At 41.6% G+C, this 17,619-nt stretch overlaps 1 protein-coding gene across 1 annotated transcript in view; it reads right to left on the minus strand.

The window, feature by feature from the left end:
- The window catches only part of LOC111874856 (protein O-mannosyl-transferase TMTC1-like), a 514,456-nt gene that overhangs the window by 26,083 nt on the left and 470,754 nt on the right, over positions 1-17,619 (minus strand). Inside the window, exon 14 of the mRNA XM_023870706.2 lies at positions 5,043-5,241. Within this exon, the coding sequence (XP_023726474.1) occupies positions 5,043-5,241 (199 nt within the window). The remainder of the gene's footprint in view (positions 1-5,042; positions 5,242-17,619) is intronic.

Below are 17,619 nucleotides of genomic sequence, written 5' to 3' on the forward strand. Positions count from 1 at the left end.
TTCTAATTAAACTTGGAGAAGAGTACAAGTTATGAAGCTCCTCATTATGCAGTTTTCTCCAACCTCCTGTCACTTCATCTCTCTTCGGTCCAAATATTCTCCTCAACACCCTGTTCTCAAGCATCTTCAATCTATGTTCCTCCCTTAATGTCAGAGACCAAGTTTCACACCCATACAGAACCACAGGCAAAATTACAGTTTTGTATATTCTATTTTTCCAGTTGTTGGTCAGAAGACGACTTCCGAGATACGACGCTATAAATAATGGTATAAGGGTACCATCTTCAGGGCCTATTCTTCTCTGATGAAGAAAGCAACAGATTTCTCCGAAACCCCCAGAAACTTTTGGAAATTCTGTACCAAACAACGTCACATCCCGGAAGAGTATTAATATTCACCGCCTTCAGAGACTCAGTTGGCTCGAATCGTATTTCCTTCTACACCGCCTCCTCTCCCATCCTACTTTACTTCCTTTTCCATGTGTACCCCCTTTCTCGCTCTATTCTTTCTCCTTCCCTTCATACCTTGCCACCCTTCCGCATACAGATGGCTCCATAATCGTATTCGAAGTTGCCACAGTGGCGAGGCAACTGGTGACATTCCATGCTCCCTGTTCCTCAGCTGTTGCCTGGGTTCGAGGCCATCCTCTCAAGCAACTCACCCATGCAGCTTCATGCAGAATCGATAAGTTATTGGCATAATACAGAACGAGACATGAATGTACTTACCATCCACACACACCATTCACACAGAAGTCTATGAAACCCATATATACTGTCTAAAACATTTCTGAGGTTGCGTCATCATCACATAGTGACGTAGACTATTACGTTATCATTAGAAGCTTACCAGATTCTACTTAAACATATGATAGGAACCAAAATCACCATTCTGAACACTTCGCTGAACTTACGGGAGTTATTTTCTGTGATATTAGAATAATCAAACCAAGGCGGATGACAGATGAAGAGAAGGCAGAACGTGCAGGAAAGGTAAAGTTGTCCTTGTGCTTAACTAATTAAGCATTACGCCATGAAGGCGTATGAGGGGGTAGATTATAGATACATATTTTCTTGACCTTAGCACTAGTTGGAGGTGCGCTGTCAGCTTCATGCCCCGGCTGGTTTACCTCCAGGGAAAAATCCTCCAGTATCAACTGTATAGGAATTCATTCAAAGGAAACTTGAAGGAAAGAAACTACTAGCAAACCCTAGACGGTGATGGGAATGGGTCTGTAAGAAATAGGATTGGAGAATGTGGACTGGATTTATCTGACTCAGGATGGGGGACCAGTGGTGATTTCTTCCTAAGACGGCAATGGGACTTTGGTTCCATAACGTGCTGGAAATGTCTTGATTTGTTGAGTAATTATTGGCTTCTGAGGGTTTCAGCTACATGGCTTTAGTCAGTTAATTACTTGGGGTTGCCTACTCAAGGCATATTATACTCTAAAAGATGTCTTAAGGCGCGTCCACATTACTCGCGCTCGTGCTCGCCAGGCTTGTGCTCGTCGGGAGACTCGTCTGGCTTTTACTTGTGCTCGTAAATCTTCGTCCACACTACTTCACTTACTCTCCAGGCTTCGGCGTGTGAGGATCCGTATATTTACTAGTAGTGTGTATAGGCTGTAGTCGTATTTTAATTTATTGGCTATAGTTTTTAAATTGGAAATTAAAAATTTGCTTGTCTCGTGACTTGTCATATCGTCCACATTACTCGCGAGCATCGCGAGTCACACGAGCACGAGTAAAGTGGACGCGCCTTTACACAGACAATAGACTAAAGGGCATTTTATACAGTCGAGGTACGTGCTTGATTAATGTTTGGTCAGAGGCAGTAACAGGAGAAAGCTGCATTATCATGAGCTTCATGATTTGTACTCTTCCACAGTGTTAGGAAGACAAAATAAATAGGGATGAGATGGGCAAGGTACGTAGCACGTATCGAATAGATAAAGAATTGATACAAAACTGTAATGGCAAAACCTGAAGGGAAGAGACCCATTGAAGATAGGCGTATAGTGACGCCGTGGGGCCACGGATGGTCGTAATTTCTTTGTACTGTCCCATCCACAAGAAAACTGAACTGCACAAATACACAAAAGGAGACTGAAGGAAGAGATGAATGAGCAATTGGCAGAAAGTATGGAGCTTATCATCTGGTGTGTGATGTCATAGAAGGCATCATGTCCAACTGAAACTTCGGCAAATATCTAACAGATCCCACAGTGTCACATCGGAGAGTACATTAACCTCTTCTCACTCACGTATGAGGATAATATTAATATAGATCTTCAAGAAACAGGGTGGAATCGCATGGAGCGGATTAATCTAAATATTACTCTATTCTATTATGTAACGCCGTGTAGTCTGGTAAATCATAACCGATATATCGAAGGATCAAAGTAGCTCCATATTCATGGTAAAAGATTGTAAATACCTCTTCTACCCTGAAGACAGAGGCAGTTTGTCCCTCCGAAATGCTGGTAAAGATCTACAGAGAAGATAATGTCACACTCAGAAGAGAGTGCGCTTAATATTCGCTGTCATGAAGACCTCAAATTGCAAAAATATCACTCTCACACACACAGAGCTGAGCCCTTCTTGAGAAGCTGGCGATTGTGAAGCTACTCAAGAATTTCCCAGCATTTTATGGAACCCGAAGATTCATTACCGTGCCCACAAGAGCCCTTCATTGGTCCCTATCCTGAGCCAGATCAATCCAATCTATACCATCCCATCCTATCTCTCTAAGATCCATTTTAATATTGTTTACCCACCTAAGCCTTGGTCTTCCCAGTGGTCTCTTTCCATTTGGCTTTCCCACCAATATCCTATATGCGTTTATCTTCTCTCCCATTCGTGCTACATGCCCTGCTTACCTCATCCTCCTTCACTTGTTCATTCTAATTATACTTGAAGCTCCTCATTATGCAGTCTATAAATAGGCTCAAGTCTCTCTTTATACCTCGGTCGTTATTCTATGAGGCACTGCATTCGAACATCAGATGCTATCTTATTTATTGTACCTAACTACAAGTTAGTACTGAAATGAAAGCCGTTACATCCCGCAGACTTTAAAAGAACACGATTCAGTCGCAGCAAATTACTTACATTTTGAACCATAAAGAGCACTGCTAGATTAAAAGATCAGATTTATTTCGACGGGGAGCATGTTTTATCGGCGTCTATTTTCCGTAAAACTGAAGACTTCTGTATTAAGATCTGTTGATTACAGTCATCAGAAAATAATGTCTTGGGGGTGCTTTCATGAAGGCTTGGAATATAAACCAGAGCGATCCAGGCTATTTAAACTGTACTACGTAACAGCAACGAAACAAAAATCTTAAATTGTCGACAGTTATCCGTCCTTCGCCTCTCATCTTGTCTTATAATTCAATACACTTCACTCTTACAAAAATAAGCAGAAGTGGAAATGGAGCTTCAGAGGTAGACAGACGCTGCAAATCAATAGAAAATTCCATGGTAATGACCAACGTACGTTACAAAGGAAGCCATTATACGAAGAAGAATACTATCTTCTGAGATGTAGCGCTGTGTCGTTGGATAGAAATTTACCGACGTTTCGGAGGACACAGTGCCTCCCTTTCAGGGTAAAGAGTAAGATAAGGAAGGAAAACGCTTGCTGTTTGTTTCTTAACTGTTGTTTGGCTTACTGTACGACACTGAAGATTTAGGCAGTACGTTCCTGTAAAAAAGTCTGTGAACTTCTACCAGGCTAAACGGAAGGTAGCAACCAGTTTCATGCTGGTTTCTTGCTTGGCCTGTTCTTCGAGCCTCAATACTGAGGCGACGTGTTCCTCCGAAACATCGGTTGACTTTCAGAGGGCTACACGGCGTTGTATCCCAGAGAGTAAAACTCTTCATAACAACTGCTGTGAGAACCTCAACTCCTGCAGTCTGTTTTCTTCAGGCTATTTATATAATCTCCTAACAGATTTACACCATCACCATTGTCCAGCAGCTGATTTGTCCCATTTAATTTCAGTCCCACCTGATTTTCCTAGACTTTACGAATGACGTATTCTAAAGAAAAGTTTAAAAGCACTGGCGATAAAGCAACTCCTTGTTTTGGGCCATCCTGAATATGAAACGTATTAGACAAAGTTTACGTATGCAAGAATATGATCATGCAACTTAACATCATATTCGTACATAAAACACAACGCTAATTAATTAATTAATTTATTTGTTAAAATTAATCTAAATTCACCATCGTTTTAAAAAATAAGAGATCACAGACATTATATAGAAACGAATATTATTAATTCAGCACAGCGTTAGTTAATTACACTTAATTAATCTAAATAAATAACTAGAACCGTGAAAGTGACATTACAAACATTATATGTAAATCAGTATCATTCAATCAACATTGCATTAATTAATCTAAATACACAGCGGGAAGCAACAACATGTTATTATCCAAAAATCAACGTATGGGGTGCAACAACTGCTACATGCCTGTACTATTCGACGACAACATTGTGACTGATGATATATTCTTAGATATTGCTGCAGATATGAATTTTGGTTATCAGGCGAACAGTTGTTTCAACTTTATGAGGCTCGTCCGCACTTTCCCGGTACTGCTACTGCTCATCTATACGGCATTTTCTCTATGAGATTGATTAAAACAGGCGGGCCTCCGGAATTGCCTGCTCGTTCGGCAGATCTAATACCCTGTGATTTATAGCGGTTGGACATGGTTATACACACATAACGCGTATATGGATCAGAGGCACGGGAACTTGAATGATCTCAGAGGAAAAAAATCACATTTCATAAAATCGATTCCACCACAGATGTGGCTAGCGTTTGATTGCTATCATAAATGCGGAAATATTCGTGAAAAATACATGAAGCACATTCTGGATTACAAATATATTTTGAAAAGCATTTACAAAACAACTTTCATATAGTGCTAAATTATTCTGAATCACCCTGTATAACTATTTTGTGATTTGTAGCATTGCAGATGTTTACAGCATATAATTAACTATATTTAAGTAAGATACTCACACAAAGAGTGTTTTCACTTGAATGTCTTAAGTCGTGTTGATGTTTCTGATGTATTTGCTGGTCCTCTTGTTGGTCCGACGAACTGTCTGAGAGTCCTAGGTTCCTGTGTGAGGATTCTCTCTCGAGCTCCCAACTCCGAAGGTATAAATCGCCAGAGCGTAGAACTCCAAACCGGTCATGACGCGACATTATGTGAAACCTGAAGAAATGTTTCAGATTACAAGAAAAATTACTCGTAATTAAAATTAATTATTTGAAAAAGCACATTATTACAGAAAATTTAGGAAAATATCCTTGATCACAGTTTTTTTTTTTGAAACCATAACGTTTCGAAAACTTGTTCATTTTCCTTCGTCAGGTGACAGGAATAAAGTGAATGTTGTGGTGGTACGCAAGGTGTGCTTTGGTGAAACGATAGGCTGTAATCGACTGTATCTCTTAGTTTTGCGTACCTTGCATACCATTACAACAATCACTGAGCATACACAAGACATCACGCAGACGAGCATATAGAAGGACTTAGATCCATGCAGTCAGCTAGTTATTACAAAATTCGAAACCATGATTCTCATATATTACAACTACATATACCATGGAAAAAATTACAATAATATTACATCAAGTTTTTTTCTTTTTAATTTACAGAATATCTAAAACCGTTTATGCACTACGCAGTCCGTCAACAATGCAACAAACTGTTCGTTCTTTCTTTCACTTTCACTTTCGACACAAGATGTTTCAGCCCTAAATGGCCATAATCAGGTGCCTTACTTTGCCAGAACTGCTACACTGCACCAATATTATTAAGTCATTTCATATGTAACTGCACGCTTTCTGTGTAGTACTTAAACACTTCTAGATATAGTAATGCAAAAAGATGCTTAAATACGGGGCTCCAAAGAGTATAACCAGTTTGAAATGCATAACTGAAAATGAAATAACTCGCGGTAATATTTCGAGGCACAAACTTTTCAGGTGTTTTAACAAGTGTTTAGGAGATTGTCACATATATCAAGACTGCAGTCGAAAGTCAAATTAACACATATGTGGCCAGAGGTTACATCACTGACAGAGTCGGAATTCTGCAGGAAAGAGTTTCTGAAACTAATTCTCTATCGTAATAACTACTGAATAAAACACGTCCAGTCGATTCAGCATATTTCACGGTTCAAAAGGATAACGCCTTACAGACGTCAGTAGTACAGGCAGCCCCCGATCTTACGAATACTTACTGCCACGTGCATGAGTGACTATAGAAGCGGTTTTGATTTGTACTTGGATTTACTGAGCTCTTAAGATCGTAAAAAAAGTAAAGGTAAAGGCCACTACTGTAACAGGCTGTGAAGGCCCATAGGATTGTGAGACGTCGAGGCTCCCACATTTTCTCTAGGCAATCGGGTCACAGATGGTGATAAGGATGTCAGCCTGTACCACCAAGAAAATTCTGGTACAAATTTGTTAGAGGCTTAGTCGACTCCAGGGTCACAGCCTCAACCAACTACGCTACAGAGTACTTCCGACACCTCTTCCAATACCCCTTCTATTGTTGCGCGCGCGTATTTCGGCCGTTTCCTAGAAATGGGTCTGCTTGTCACAATGCATTATAGTGACAGCTTCAGTAATATAGAGAATGAGTTTGTCTTTTCTGTATCAAATCATTTCAAAATCTGCATTCGGCATGGTTTCAAAGTACTTACGTAGTAAGTACGTTTACTAGCCGTGCCATAGCTCAGGCGGTTAGTCGGCGGCCCTGGTTCGAGCCCAGGTCAGATCATGTGGGATTTGTGGTGGACAAATGACATCGGAGAATGCTCTCTCCGACTACTTTGGTTTCCCTTGCCAATTCTCATTCCACCGACTTCTCCATAATATGGGACAGGTATACAGGCAAAATTGTGGCCGACGTATCAAGTGAACTCACTCTAACAAAGCACCTTTACTACTTACTCTTTGATCTAAGTCCTTTACATAGAATTCCACATAAATCAGAATAAAAAAAAAAGTTATACAGATTCTGTATTTCTCTTTCAAATCACAATCTTAAAAGTTCTAAAAATCACTGAACAGGTCGCTCTACAAATAACGCCCTACACTTGTAGCCGGAAGTTGCGTGATTCGAACATCGGTCGGGACTCAGGGTTTTCTGGCTGAGATGTTTCGTGATTTATCCCAGTCTCTCCAGGCAGATGTTGCGACGGTACATTGATAACGTCATAAGCATTTCCTTCCAACTCGTCTATCATCCTATCATCCGATGACACCGAATCTCTACACAGAAACCGTCGTTAAATAAACATACACACAAAACAAATCCATATAATATACATATATACATATTCGGTTCCACAAACAATTGATTTTCCGGAGAGATGTTTACTCTTTTTCACTGGCGAAACCCCAAATTGAGAATCTCGTTTTAAAAATATATTACCTTAAACGTTTTTTTTCTCCCCTCTATTTATTTTGTTTCCGTCTGCTGCTTCTTCAAAACGGTTATATTTAGAAGAGCACTTTGTGTCATTTTTGGATCCCCTTCCGCATTCCCTCTCTCACTCCACTGCTAACTCTTCCACACTCGCACTGACTGTATTACATGTGGTCTCTCTTATATACTCTTCTCTCTCCATCATTTTGCTCCGTAATGCGTGATCTCCGTCCCGGTTCCTCGCTCTGTTACATCCTCCTCCATGATCACTCCCCCAATCTCTCCTGCTACCAGTCAGTAGGACATTCACACATCCCCTCTCCCCTCACTCGCGTAGGAAAGCACGGCACTGCACATAAATGTGATTTTCGTATGTGCACTGCATACACGTTGTAGAACACAGAGCTGAGAAGAACACTTATTCCTCAGAGACGCGAATTAAAAAGTGTGGCTAAGAAGAAGTAATGTAGTCCCGCTGATACATTCGATATACATTCCTCGACTGATCGAATAACAGTTCAATCCCTCTGTGTTCTATACCAAGGTAAGAGGTAAATTTGTCCCTGTGCTTAACTAATTAAACACTATGCCATGAGGGCGTATAAATGTATAGATTCATGTTCTTTTGACATCGGTAGTAGCTAGAGGTGAGTTGTCAGCTTCACGCTCCTGCCGTTTTACCCCCAGGAAAAGAGCCCCCGTATCCATTGGAAAGGAGGTTTCATGGGCCCCAGAGCCGATATGGACGAAGTGGAGAAAATTCTTGATCCTACTGGGACTCGAACTGCGACCACTTGGCCGTCCAGCCCGTAGCCACTCTTTATACCGACTGTGCTATCCCGGCTCCTTATATTTGTTTTTAAAGATGGCTCTACCAACTCTTCGAGGGCCCAGGCCGCTTATTCAGTTCAGTAATTATTTTTCACAGACTGTAGGACCCCTTGGACGAGTGATCAGCTCGTCGCAGGGCTGCTACCTAAACACAGGATAACACAAACATAGAATAAACATACACACACAAAATATCCATGCCCCGAGTGGGTTTCGAACACACGTTCAAAGCTTCCGAGCGAGGGAAGACAGTTCATGCCATAGACCGTGCGGCTACTGTGACCGGCTCGACTCCTTATACGTGTATACCAAGTTAAAATTAAAAATAGTCCTTGTGTGGAGGCTCCTTAGAACACACCCAAGGCCGCGCCATAGCTCAAGCGGTTAGTCGCTGGCTTCCGACCGCGGCGGCCCGGGTTCGATCCCGGGTCTGGTCAAGTGGGATTTGTTGTGGACAAAGTGGCGCTGGGGCAGGTTTTCTTCGAGTACTTCGTTTCCCCTGCCAATCTTCATTCCACCAATTGCTCCACAATCACCCTCACCTATCATCTGGGGCTGGTACAATAGGCCAGAAGTGGCCGCAGTGCAAGGGACTTAGTCCCACCCCACTAGCAATAAAAAATTAGAACACACCCATCGCAGCTATGCGAGTCGTAGGTGGCGAAAAGGGAACCCGGTGCCTAGGGGATAACTGGGCCAGTCTGTACCTGGAGGACACAAATACAGAGGCTTGGCACTCCAGGTTGGGGGATCGATGCAAGGATGACGACCTTGCTCTGTACAAAAAAAAATATTGCTGCGAAATTCGAAGAAGTAAAACCGGATACAATCTGACAGAAATTTCTAAGGAAGTCTATGGCTCAAATAAGGGCTGTTTTGCCAGTGTTGTTGTTGTTGTTGTTGTTGTTGATGATGATGATGATGATAAGTAAAGAGTGAAGTTACCCTTGTGTTAAGCATAATAGACCACTGTAGGTCGCGGTGCAAGGGCCGAGAAGGCCTACCCCTCATACATTCATACTCTTGTGTTAATTAAGCACCATGCCGTGAAGATGTATGAGGCAATGGAGGTACAGAATCAGCATTGTTGGATATGAGTTGTCAGTTTCACGCCCCGTTTGTTCTACCGCCGAGGAAAGAGCCCACCTACCCATCTACGTAGTAAGAAGATGAGTGGCCCACACAGGAGGTTTCGACCATGTGGAGAAGAGCTACACCTGTTTACCCTGCAGATATTAAAGCCGGACTGCTTGGCAGACAAAACCTTGATGCAACTGTTATACAAACTGCGGTATTTTGTAAAGTCTGGCGTGAGATTCTTATAAAATAATGAAGACATAACATCACTTACTCGTAGAAAGAAAACTGCATTATCCCAACGACATTAAATACAGATCCGCAAAATTTTGGGGCACAGAGGCTTGAGGCTTGAGTACCAGGAATCTTCCTGGGGGTAAAGGTAAGAGTAACGGTGACCGGCGCGTACGGCTGACAACCTCACTGCCATCTGTCAACCGACTGTCTTAGAAATTGTGGGAGCCCCGTCGTCTCCACGGCCTGTTAGAGGGGTAGCTTTGCCTCACAGCAAAATTTTATCGAAATCATTTCCCTTTTAATGAACTAATTTCCTTAATTTTAAATGATGAAAGGAGGCTCATGAGATCGTCTTGCTATCTGTGTATCCGTCTGTGTATTACCCCTATTTTTTGTTAGGAGCCTTATGAGATCACGTTGCTGCGTGTCGAAATTTTTTTCGTCTTCTATGCGGTCCGCGTCATATACAAGGAAAGTAAGCAATTAGTTCTTACCATAACTTCTTGTATATTGTGACGTGCTAGAATGACTATAGACGTGGTCTGGATTGGTAATCGGATGTGTTGAACCCTTACAACTCGTAACTACAATTACGGAGTATACTCTCGCTGTTCTACACACTTCACAAATCACTATAGGACATACTAGGTCTTCTCAGTGTGTTACAGTCTTCACTAGCCGCTGCTTGGTAGTGGCTTTCAATGACGGGCGTTCCCCTTCCTCTGGATTCCCGACCTGTCCCCGGCCTCAGCTACCAGCTTCTCAGAGCAACAGCTCACAAGGACTGAACCACAGAAATTCTCTAACTGCAACTCTTAACTTGTCCTGCTTATAATGTCTTGGCACAGAAAACACTGTTCCTCTGTGGCTGTCTATGGGCCGTTGCCCAGTAACGGCAGTTGTATACTTGTTTATTTCGCGGTCATTGTCTAGCAATGGGACTACATGCCACAATATATATGCGTGAATGTATACAAACTTCATCATGGCGTAATGCTTAATTTGTTAAGCACAGGGAGGACATTACCTTTTATGACATATTTGAAAAGAATTTCATTACAATTTTAGGGGTGTACATAAAATGTCAAAAACACATAATTTTGTTTATTAGTCATGCAATATAGCCTCTACTTTACATGCACCTCATATATAACTTCAAAAATTTCTCATAAACCAATATTAAAAAAGTGGTACGTAACATAACATACCGCGCAAAGTGACGTACAGAAAAACCCTTCAGGTTTAAACAAAAGCTCCCCGAAACTAGGGACTGTCTTGTAAGCAATGTACAATATATGAACGTTAAATATTTAGAAACTATTAGGTAATTAACAATTGCTATGCATCACTTAACTCGCACCATAATTATTTCTAACTGAAAGTCATATTTGGTAAGTGGAATAAATATACAGTTTATACTAAAGTAACGTGTGGTTGGATAGCATAACCACAATTACCGTATACCACAAGTCATTTGCACCAGCTGGTGCAGCGTAAACAAACACCAGCGCCAAGCGGCAACCCAGATAACTACACTTGCGGGTGTTAACAGGCTGAATGATGCCCTCTGACTGTTAATAACAGATCGAGGTCGAAGCCGCGCTTTCAGATTCAGAGTGCGATCCGTAGGATATGATTTAACGAACTTAATGCCAGATGTTGACTACAAGGATTTAACAGGATTTGAATTAATTTTAGTTTAAAAAAATCCGTTTACCGAAGCATAGCAACGGCCGCGGTGCTGACCCCGTAGAAAAGTGTCTCTATTATGTACGGGTGTTTACAGTTCCGTTGCTTGCATTATTGCACATTATTGTTGCGTATTTCGCGGGAACACGTTTATCGTGCCGTTGCCTAGAAACGCTTTGGGCACTCACGTTACAGTATAATGAATTAACATGTGATATCGGTCGTTGCCTAATCTGATGTACTATCCCTACATTTGTTGGGAGAGGCTGAGAAAAACCATAACAAATCTTAGTCAGGATACTCGGTGGCCCGGCCAAAGATAAAATTCTTTTCCAAAATTTTAATCCTCGGGAAAGTACCTTAATTCAGACCATTACGGTTTCCTTCCACATCCATGCCAATTTATTATTCACGATCAAAGATTCGTTCCACGCTATAAAATGTGTGGCAGCGTCATTTAATAAACAACAAGCAAACAATAAATCAGAAATGAATAGACTCTTCTCAGAAAACTTTATACAAAAGTCTGAAACACGCGTCTGTGGGTATATATAGAATGTATTATATTACAGCAGCAAAACACAAGAACTGCGTCGCGAATGGATACCGATGGCGGGCGTCACTAGGACATGCGACGCAGACGGCGACTACATTAGCCTACATTTCACCGCGTCTCTGCAACCCCCATCCCCCGTGACGTTCCTATTTTTCCCTTTTGCTGCCATCTGCGCCCCGTCAGCAGCCGTGAACATGGCTGCTTCAAGTGTAACGCTCCCTACTGCTCCGGACTGGTACAGTTTTAACGGTTATGCTTTGCTGCAATGAAGCTCTCAAGGGAACAGAAACTGTTTGTCTGTTTTCCCTTCCGCTTGTAATCTGTAGAGGGGAGACAGTCCTTGGTTTAATTCCACCCCACTCAAAGCTCTTAATCATGCACTCAAATTACGTACGAATTCGGTATTTGCAATTTTAAGTAGCCTATACTCGTAGATTTAGATAAGAAAAGGTAAAGCTATCCCCGTAACAGGCCGTGGAGGTCCATAGGGCTGTGAGACGTCGAGGCTTCCAAGTTTTCTAGACAACTGACTCACAGATGGCGCCCTTTACCCCAAGGAATATTCCTGGTACTCATTTCTGTTAGAGGCTGAGTCGATCCCAGAGTCATAGTGCGGCTGGAAGGATTAGGCCAATTGAAAAATCCAATGACATTGGGAATCGAACCCATAATCTTCCGGTTTGTAACATACTGGCTCAAACAACTATTCTACCGCGTGCCCCGTAACAAATACATTAACACTAATTAATGGTTTAATAAATGTTTTATACAGATAGGAACCATATTTTTTTTCCTTGGCACTACAGCCCCAGTGGGCCTAGGCCTACCTCCATGAGCTCCCGTTCACATAGAAACCATATATATATATTGTTATTTAAGGGAAAGTGTTTATTGTGGTAGACTAGGTGTAGATGTAAGGATAACACCGAAGTGTCTTAGCGGGAGGGCTGTAAAATAGATTTATCTGGCTCAAGGCAGAGACAGGACAAACAACGTTATGTCTCTTCCATACAAGAGGTGAATTTCTTCAATATGTGAATGATAATTAACATTTCAAGATGTAAAAGCCATCCCTGTAACAGGCCTTGGACGCTCATAGGTTTGTGAGACGTCGGGGCTCCCACAATTTCAAGACAATCGACCCACCGTATTCAGTGATCGCATAGGTACATTTGAAACATACAGTCACGAGCACGCCAGCGAAATACAGAAACAGCGGCACTGCAAAAGGATATGAAGAGGAAAAACATAAAAAATGAAGCGAAAGTAATAAAAGTTATTACATTCGATTAGTGCATAGTTTCTTAGGATTCCTCACATAAATGTTACATGAAAATGGTCTTATAAGGAAACATGTAGCATTATAATAATGCATACACATTTTAATATTTTAATAGTTTCACATAATATCTTATGCATATAACGAACACTGTGATACTAAAGTGTGAATCAATGTTATTGATTGTTGCGCTATAGACGGAACATTTGATAGACTATAAGTGGAACATCAATGCAAAAGGATGCTTAAATATAATACTACTATTATAGAAGAATTTTCTGACGCCGTGTAGTCCGTTGAAAGTAAACCGACATTTCGGAGGAATAAATCACCTCCAATCAAAGCAAGAGACCAGCGTGAAGCAGGAAGCTCTTCTTGTTACCTACTTCACACTGGTCACTTGCCTGCCCTAATCTTATGCCCTGAAGTTGATGGTGACAGGTGCCTCCGAAAAGTTGACTGACTTTCAATCGAGAATTTCCATTCGTATGTCATGGGGACCAATTTTAATAATATTCTACAATTTATGTCTAGGTCTGTCATGTGACTACTTCCATTCATGCTAGAACTGAAGATTTCTTCCCTTTAGTTTTCAGAAAAAGAAATTTCAAAGCATTTCTCATGTCATATAAGATATTATGTTCCCGGAGTTCGAGTCTCGGTAGGGTCAGAATTTTCTCTTCTCCATATCGTCCAGACCAGCTCTGGGGCCCACCCAAGCTCCTACAATAGGTACCGGGGGCTCTTTCCCCAGGGGTAAAGCGGCAGGGGCCTGAAGCTGACCACTCATCTCCAGCTAGTGCTGCGGTCAAGAAAATGTGGATCTATACATCCACTCCCCCATACGCCTTCATGGAGTAGTGCTTAATTAGTTAAGCGCAGGGAGAAATTTACATTTTCTATCCCGTAACTCTTCGACAGCTGAACCAGAATGTTCCACAAGACTACAGTCGCGATCTAAGCCACTTTCATTCACCTTCTGACAAATATCAGTTAACTACTAAAATCCATTCTTAGGAAGCATGAAGCCCATCGCAATACTGGGTTGGGGGCAAACTTCAGCCGAGTTCTCTGTCCTTGCTTGACGGTGGTATGAGATTATTCTGTCCGGAGCAGTTCAGTGCAGTGCAGTTTTGTCACGTTTTATCGCTTAGCTAAGCAAAATGAGTGGTTTGGAAAACACTAAACAGGTGGTGCATAAGCAAAGCAGAAAAACTATATGCAGCGCACGAGGGTCACGAGGGGGGATGAAGAGCTTACCGCACTCTTCGAACGATTCCTAAGGCCACTTGGTAACACTTGTCAGTTCGGGTCCGTATCGCGTGACGCAACTGGAACCCTTCCCTGCCACATCTACTACCCTCTTACATAGCTTTCTTCTCACTGGTTTCAACCCAAGATTCATGAGAAATGGAATGAATTATATATGAACCTTCTGGTAACACAACCAAAGGGTTTTCCACACCTATAGACACGATCCGAGGTAGTTCCATCCACCTTCTAGCCTCGAAACAAATATCTACCGAGTAGTTACCTAGCAATGAACGTCTACTCTGGCTCTGCTATTCCGGCTTTCAGGCGTCATGTCACAATATCTCAATTTGGCCAATGCATCGATCAAATCTGACAAATTACTGATATTTGCACAATGGCGTGTTTCATATATCAGTGATTTTAAATTTATATGAGGAAGTGGAGTTACCACGATCGGTACTTGAACGCGTTACCCCAAATTATTTCGGCCTATAAACCTGTGACATCTTCAAGGTTTCTTCTTCTATAGATTTTTATTTAAAAAAAACAATTCCACAGAGTAAGCTCGTCCAACTAGTAATATTTGTGACTTCCATTCGGAAGGAATCTGTTGCGAATCTCTAGGGTACCGACTAGCATGGCTGAAGGTTTCGTGGTTTTCCATAATTCTTCTGCAAAGGATTTCCTGATAGTACCGTATATTAAGCCACGACCCCTTCTATCGACATTTATAATTCATTGTATTCGGCGTTGCATAACATAAATTACATAAAGAAAAGCGGCCGTGAAGACTGAAATTTTGTAATGATCTCAGAATAATTAAATACGTAATTAAGAAGTTGTACTATAAGATTAATTTAACAGATAAGTAGATTTATGAGAGAAAACGCCAGATACTATAATTGCTTACTGATCCAATCCGCTCATTCGTGAGACAGTGTTTCTGCACTGACGAAAGTTCTTACTAATCTCCTCAATTTTCATGTTTAACTTAAAGGGCGCACCCCCACCCCCTTGTACTGTAGTTCAACTTTGTTTGTGTGGCTTTCATACCAGACTATTCCAAGCCAATTTTCGTGGGAATGTTTCTTCCTAATTACATGTTACATTTCCAGTGTCTCAAATCTTTTAACACAGAATTTCTTTCATATTGGAAGTAAATATAATTTCCTGCTTCCAGACATACAGAATTATGTTCCGAAAATGGCAGGTAACATGTAATATTTTTCCTTTGGATTGCGTGGGTAGTAAACCCATGTGTACACTGCACTATACTCTCAAGGCGGTGACTATGCAGATAACTGTCTACTAGAATTTGACGCCGTGTAGTCTGGTACACCGTTACTATTATTTTTGTTGAGTGTACTGCCTCCACACTGCATGGCGTTATATCAAGAACACACAAATCTTGAGCATTTATACGACAGCATATTTTATTTGTCACTTTATACAGATCAGAACGCGAATATCGTTAATACTTTTCCTATTAGAGATTTTATGGTATGCATCCTATTGTCTGTCATACGAAAGATATTGTCACGTTTCCTAGGTAACGCGGCAAGAAATTTATGTGGGTCTCTGATTAGACGAATATGATTATTGGACAGTTGCTTGTTTACACTAAAAATTATAATCACTCTTACTTATAACGCCTCCAGAAGTTTCCTCTTTAACTGTTATACAATCCTGCATCAATATTCTCGGCGGAGAGTCTGTTCTTTGTTCTTCTCGGATCGCTCGTTGCATCTGAACTATCCTTAGCTATCGTTGGATCAGACCTCTCTTCTTAGGTCTCGTCGAATCTAAATTGATTTGGTCCTCTGAACTGTTCTTCGCTATACCCTACGCTCGGACGAGATGGAAGTCACCTTGTCGAAAGGTCCAATTCCGCTGTCAACTGCAATACTTATTAGCTGGCCTATCGGTTGGCGCGGGAATTCAACAATTCTGCCTCTGTTCGGTAGACAGTTTCATAGGTAGCATGCGTTCTCATTGTCCGTTGCGCAGCAATGGATGTCCTATAGTCCTCTACCACCCTCCATGGGGCTGATGGCGTTTTTTATTATTTCATATGAATACGAATACTATGGAAGCGTGGGACTCTACCCTCATCCGCACTTGCGGGCAAGAAGGAAGTTAATAACTTGAGATCATACTAAATCAGCAAGAGTTAACAAGAAAATATTTAAAACTGTAGCGCCATCTGTTGAACATCACTCCACAAGTGATTAACTTTCTTCAGAGGATCGGATTGTACAGCCCAATAAGATACTAAGACGCTACATTTTAACTACACTTTGTGGTTTTCCATGTGGTTCAAGTCCACAGATGGCGCTACAGTTTTAAACATTTCATGAAGTGAAGTCTGAGACAATCGCCCAAGCGGGTTTCATTAAACTCCACATGGGATTAAAAAGAAAAAAACATTGGCCCGCCTCCATCCACGCGCCCTTGGGGGTTGACTTGAACTTATTCATTTGACACCAACTTCTATCAGCGAGAGTTAAGGACTCAATATAATTCTAGCGCCATCTGTGGATTAGAACCTCGTGGAAAGCCACGAAGTGAAGCCTGAGACACTCGCCCAAGCGAGTTTCATTAAAATCCACATGGGATTAAAAAGAAAAAAAATATGGCCAACCTCCGCCCACCAACCCCCCGCCCTTAGGGGGGTGACTCGAACTTATTCATTTGACACCAACTTCTATAAGCGAGAGTTAAGAATTAAATATAAATCTAGCGCCATCTGTGGACTAGAACCTCATTGAAAGACTTGGCCTCAAATGAATAAGTTCAAGTCACCCCCTAAGGGCGGGTGGTTGGTGGGCGGAGGTGGACCAAATTTTGTTTCTTTTTGATCCCATGTGGATTATAATGAAACTCGCTTAGGCGAGTGTATCAGGTTTCACTTCGAGGCCTTCAATAAAGTTCTAGTCCACAGATGGCGCTAAGTTATATTCAATTCTTAACTCTCGCGGATACAACTTGGCGTCAAATGAATAAGTTCAAGTCACCCCCCTAAGGGCGGGTGGTTGGTGGGCGGAGATGGGCCAAATTTTGTTTCTTTTTGATCCCATGTGGATTATAATGAAACTCGCTTAGGCGAGTGTATCAGGTTTCACTCCGAGGCCTTCAATAAAGTTCTAGTCCACAGATGGCGCTAAGTTATATTTAATTGTTAGCTCTCGCGGATACAACTTGGCGTCAAATGAATAAGTTCAAGTCACCC

Source organism: Cryptotermes secundus, unplaced genomic scaffold, assembly GCF_002891405.2.
Source record: "Cryptotermes secundus unplaced genomic scaffold, Csec_1.0 scaffold160, whole genome shotgun sequence".
NCBI classification, from domain to species: Eukaryota; Metazoa; Arthropoda; class Insecta; order Blattodea; family Kalotermitidae; genus Cryptotermes; species Cryptotermes secundus.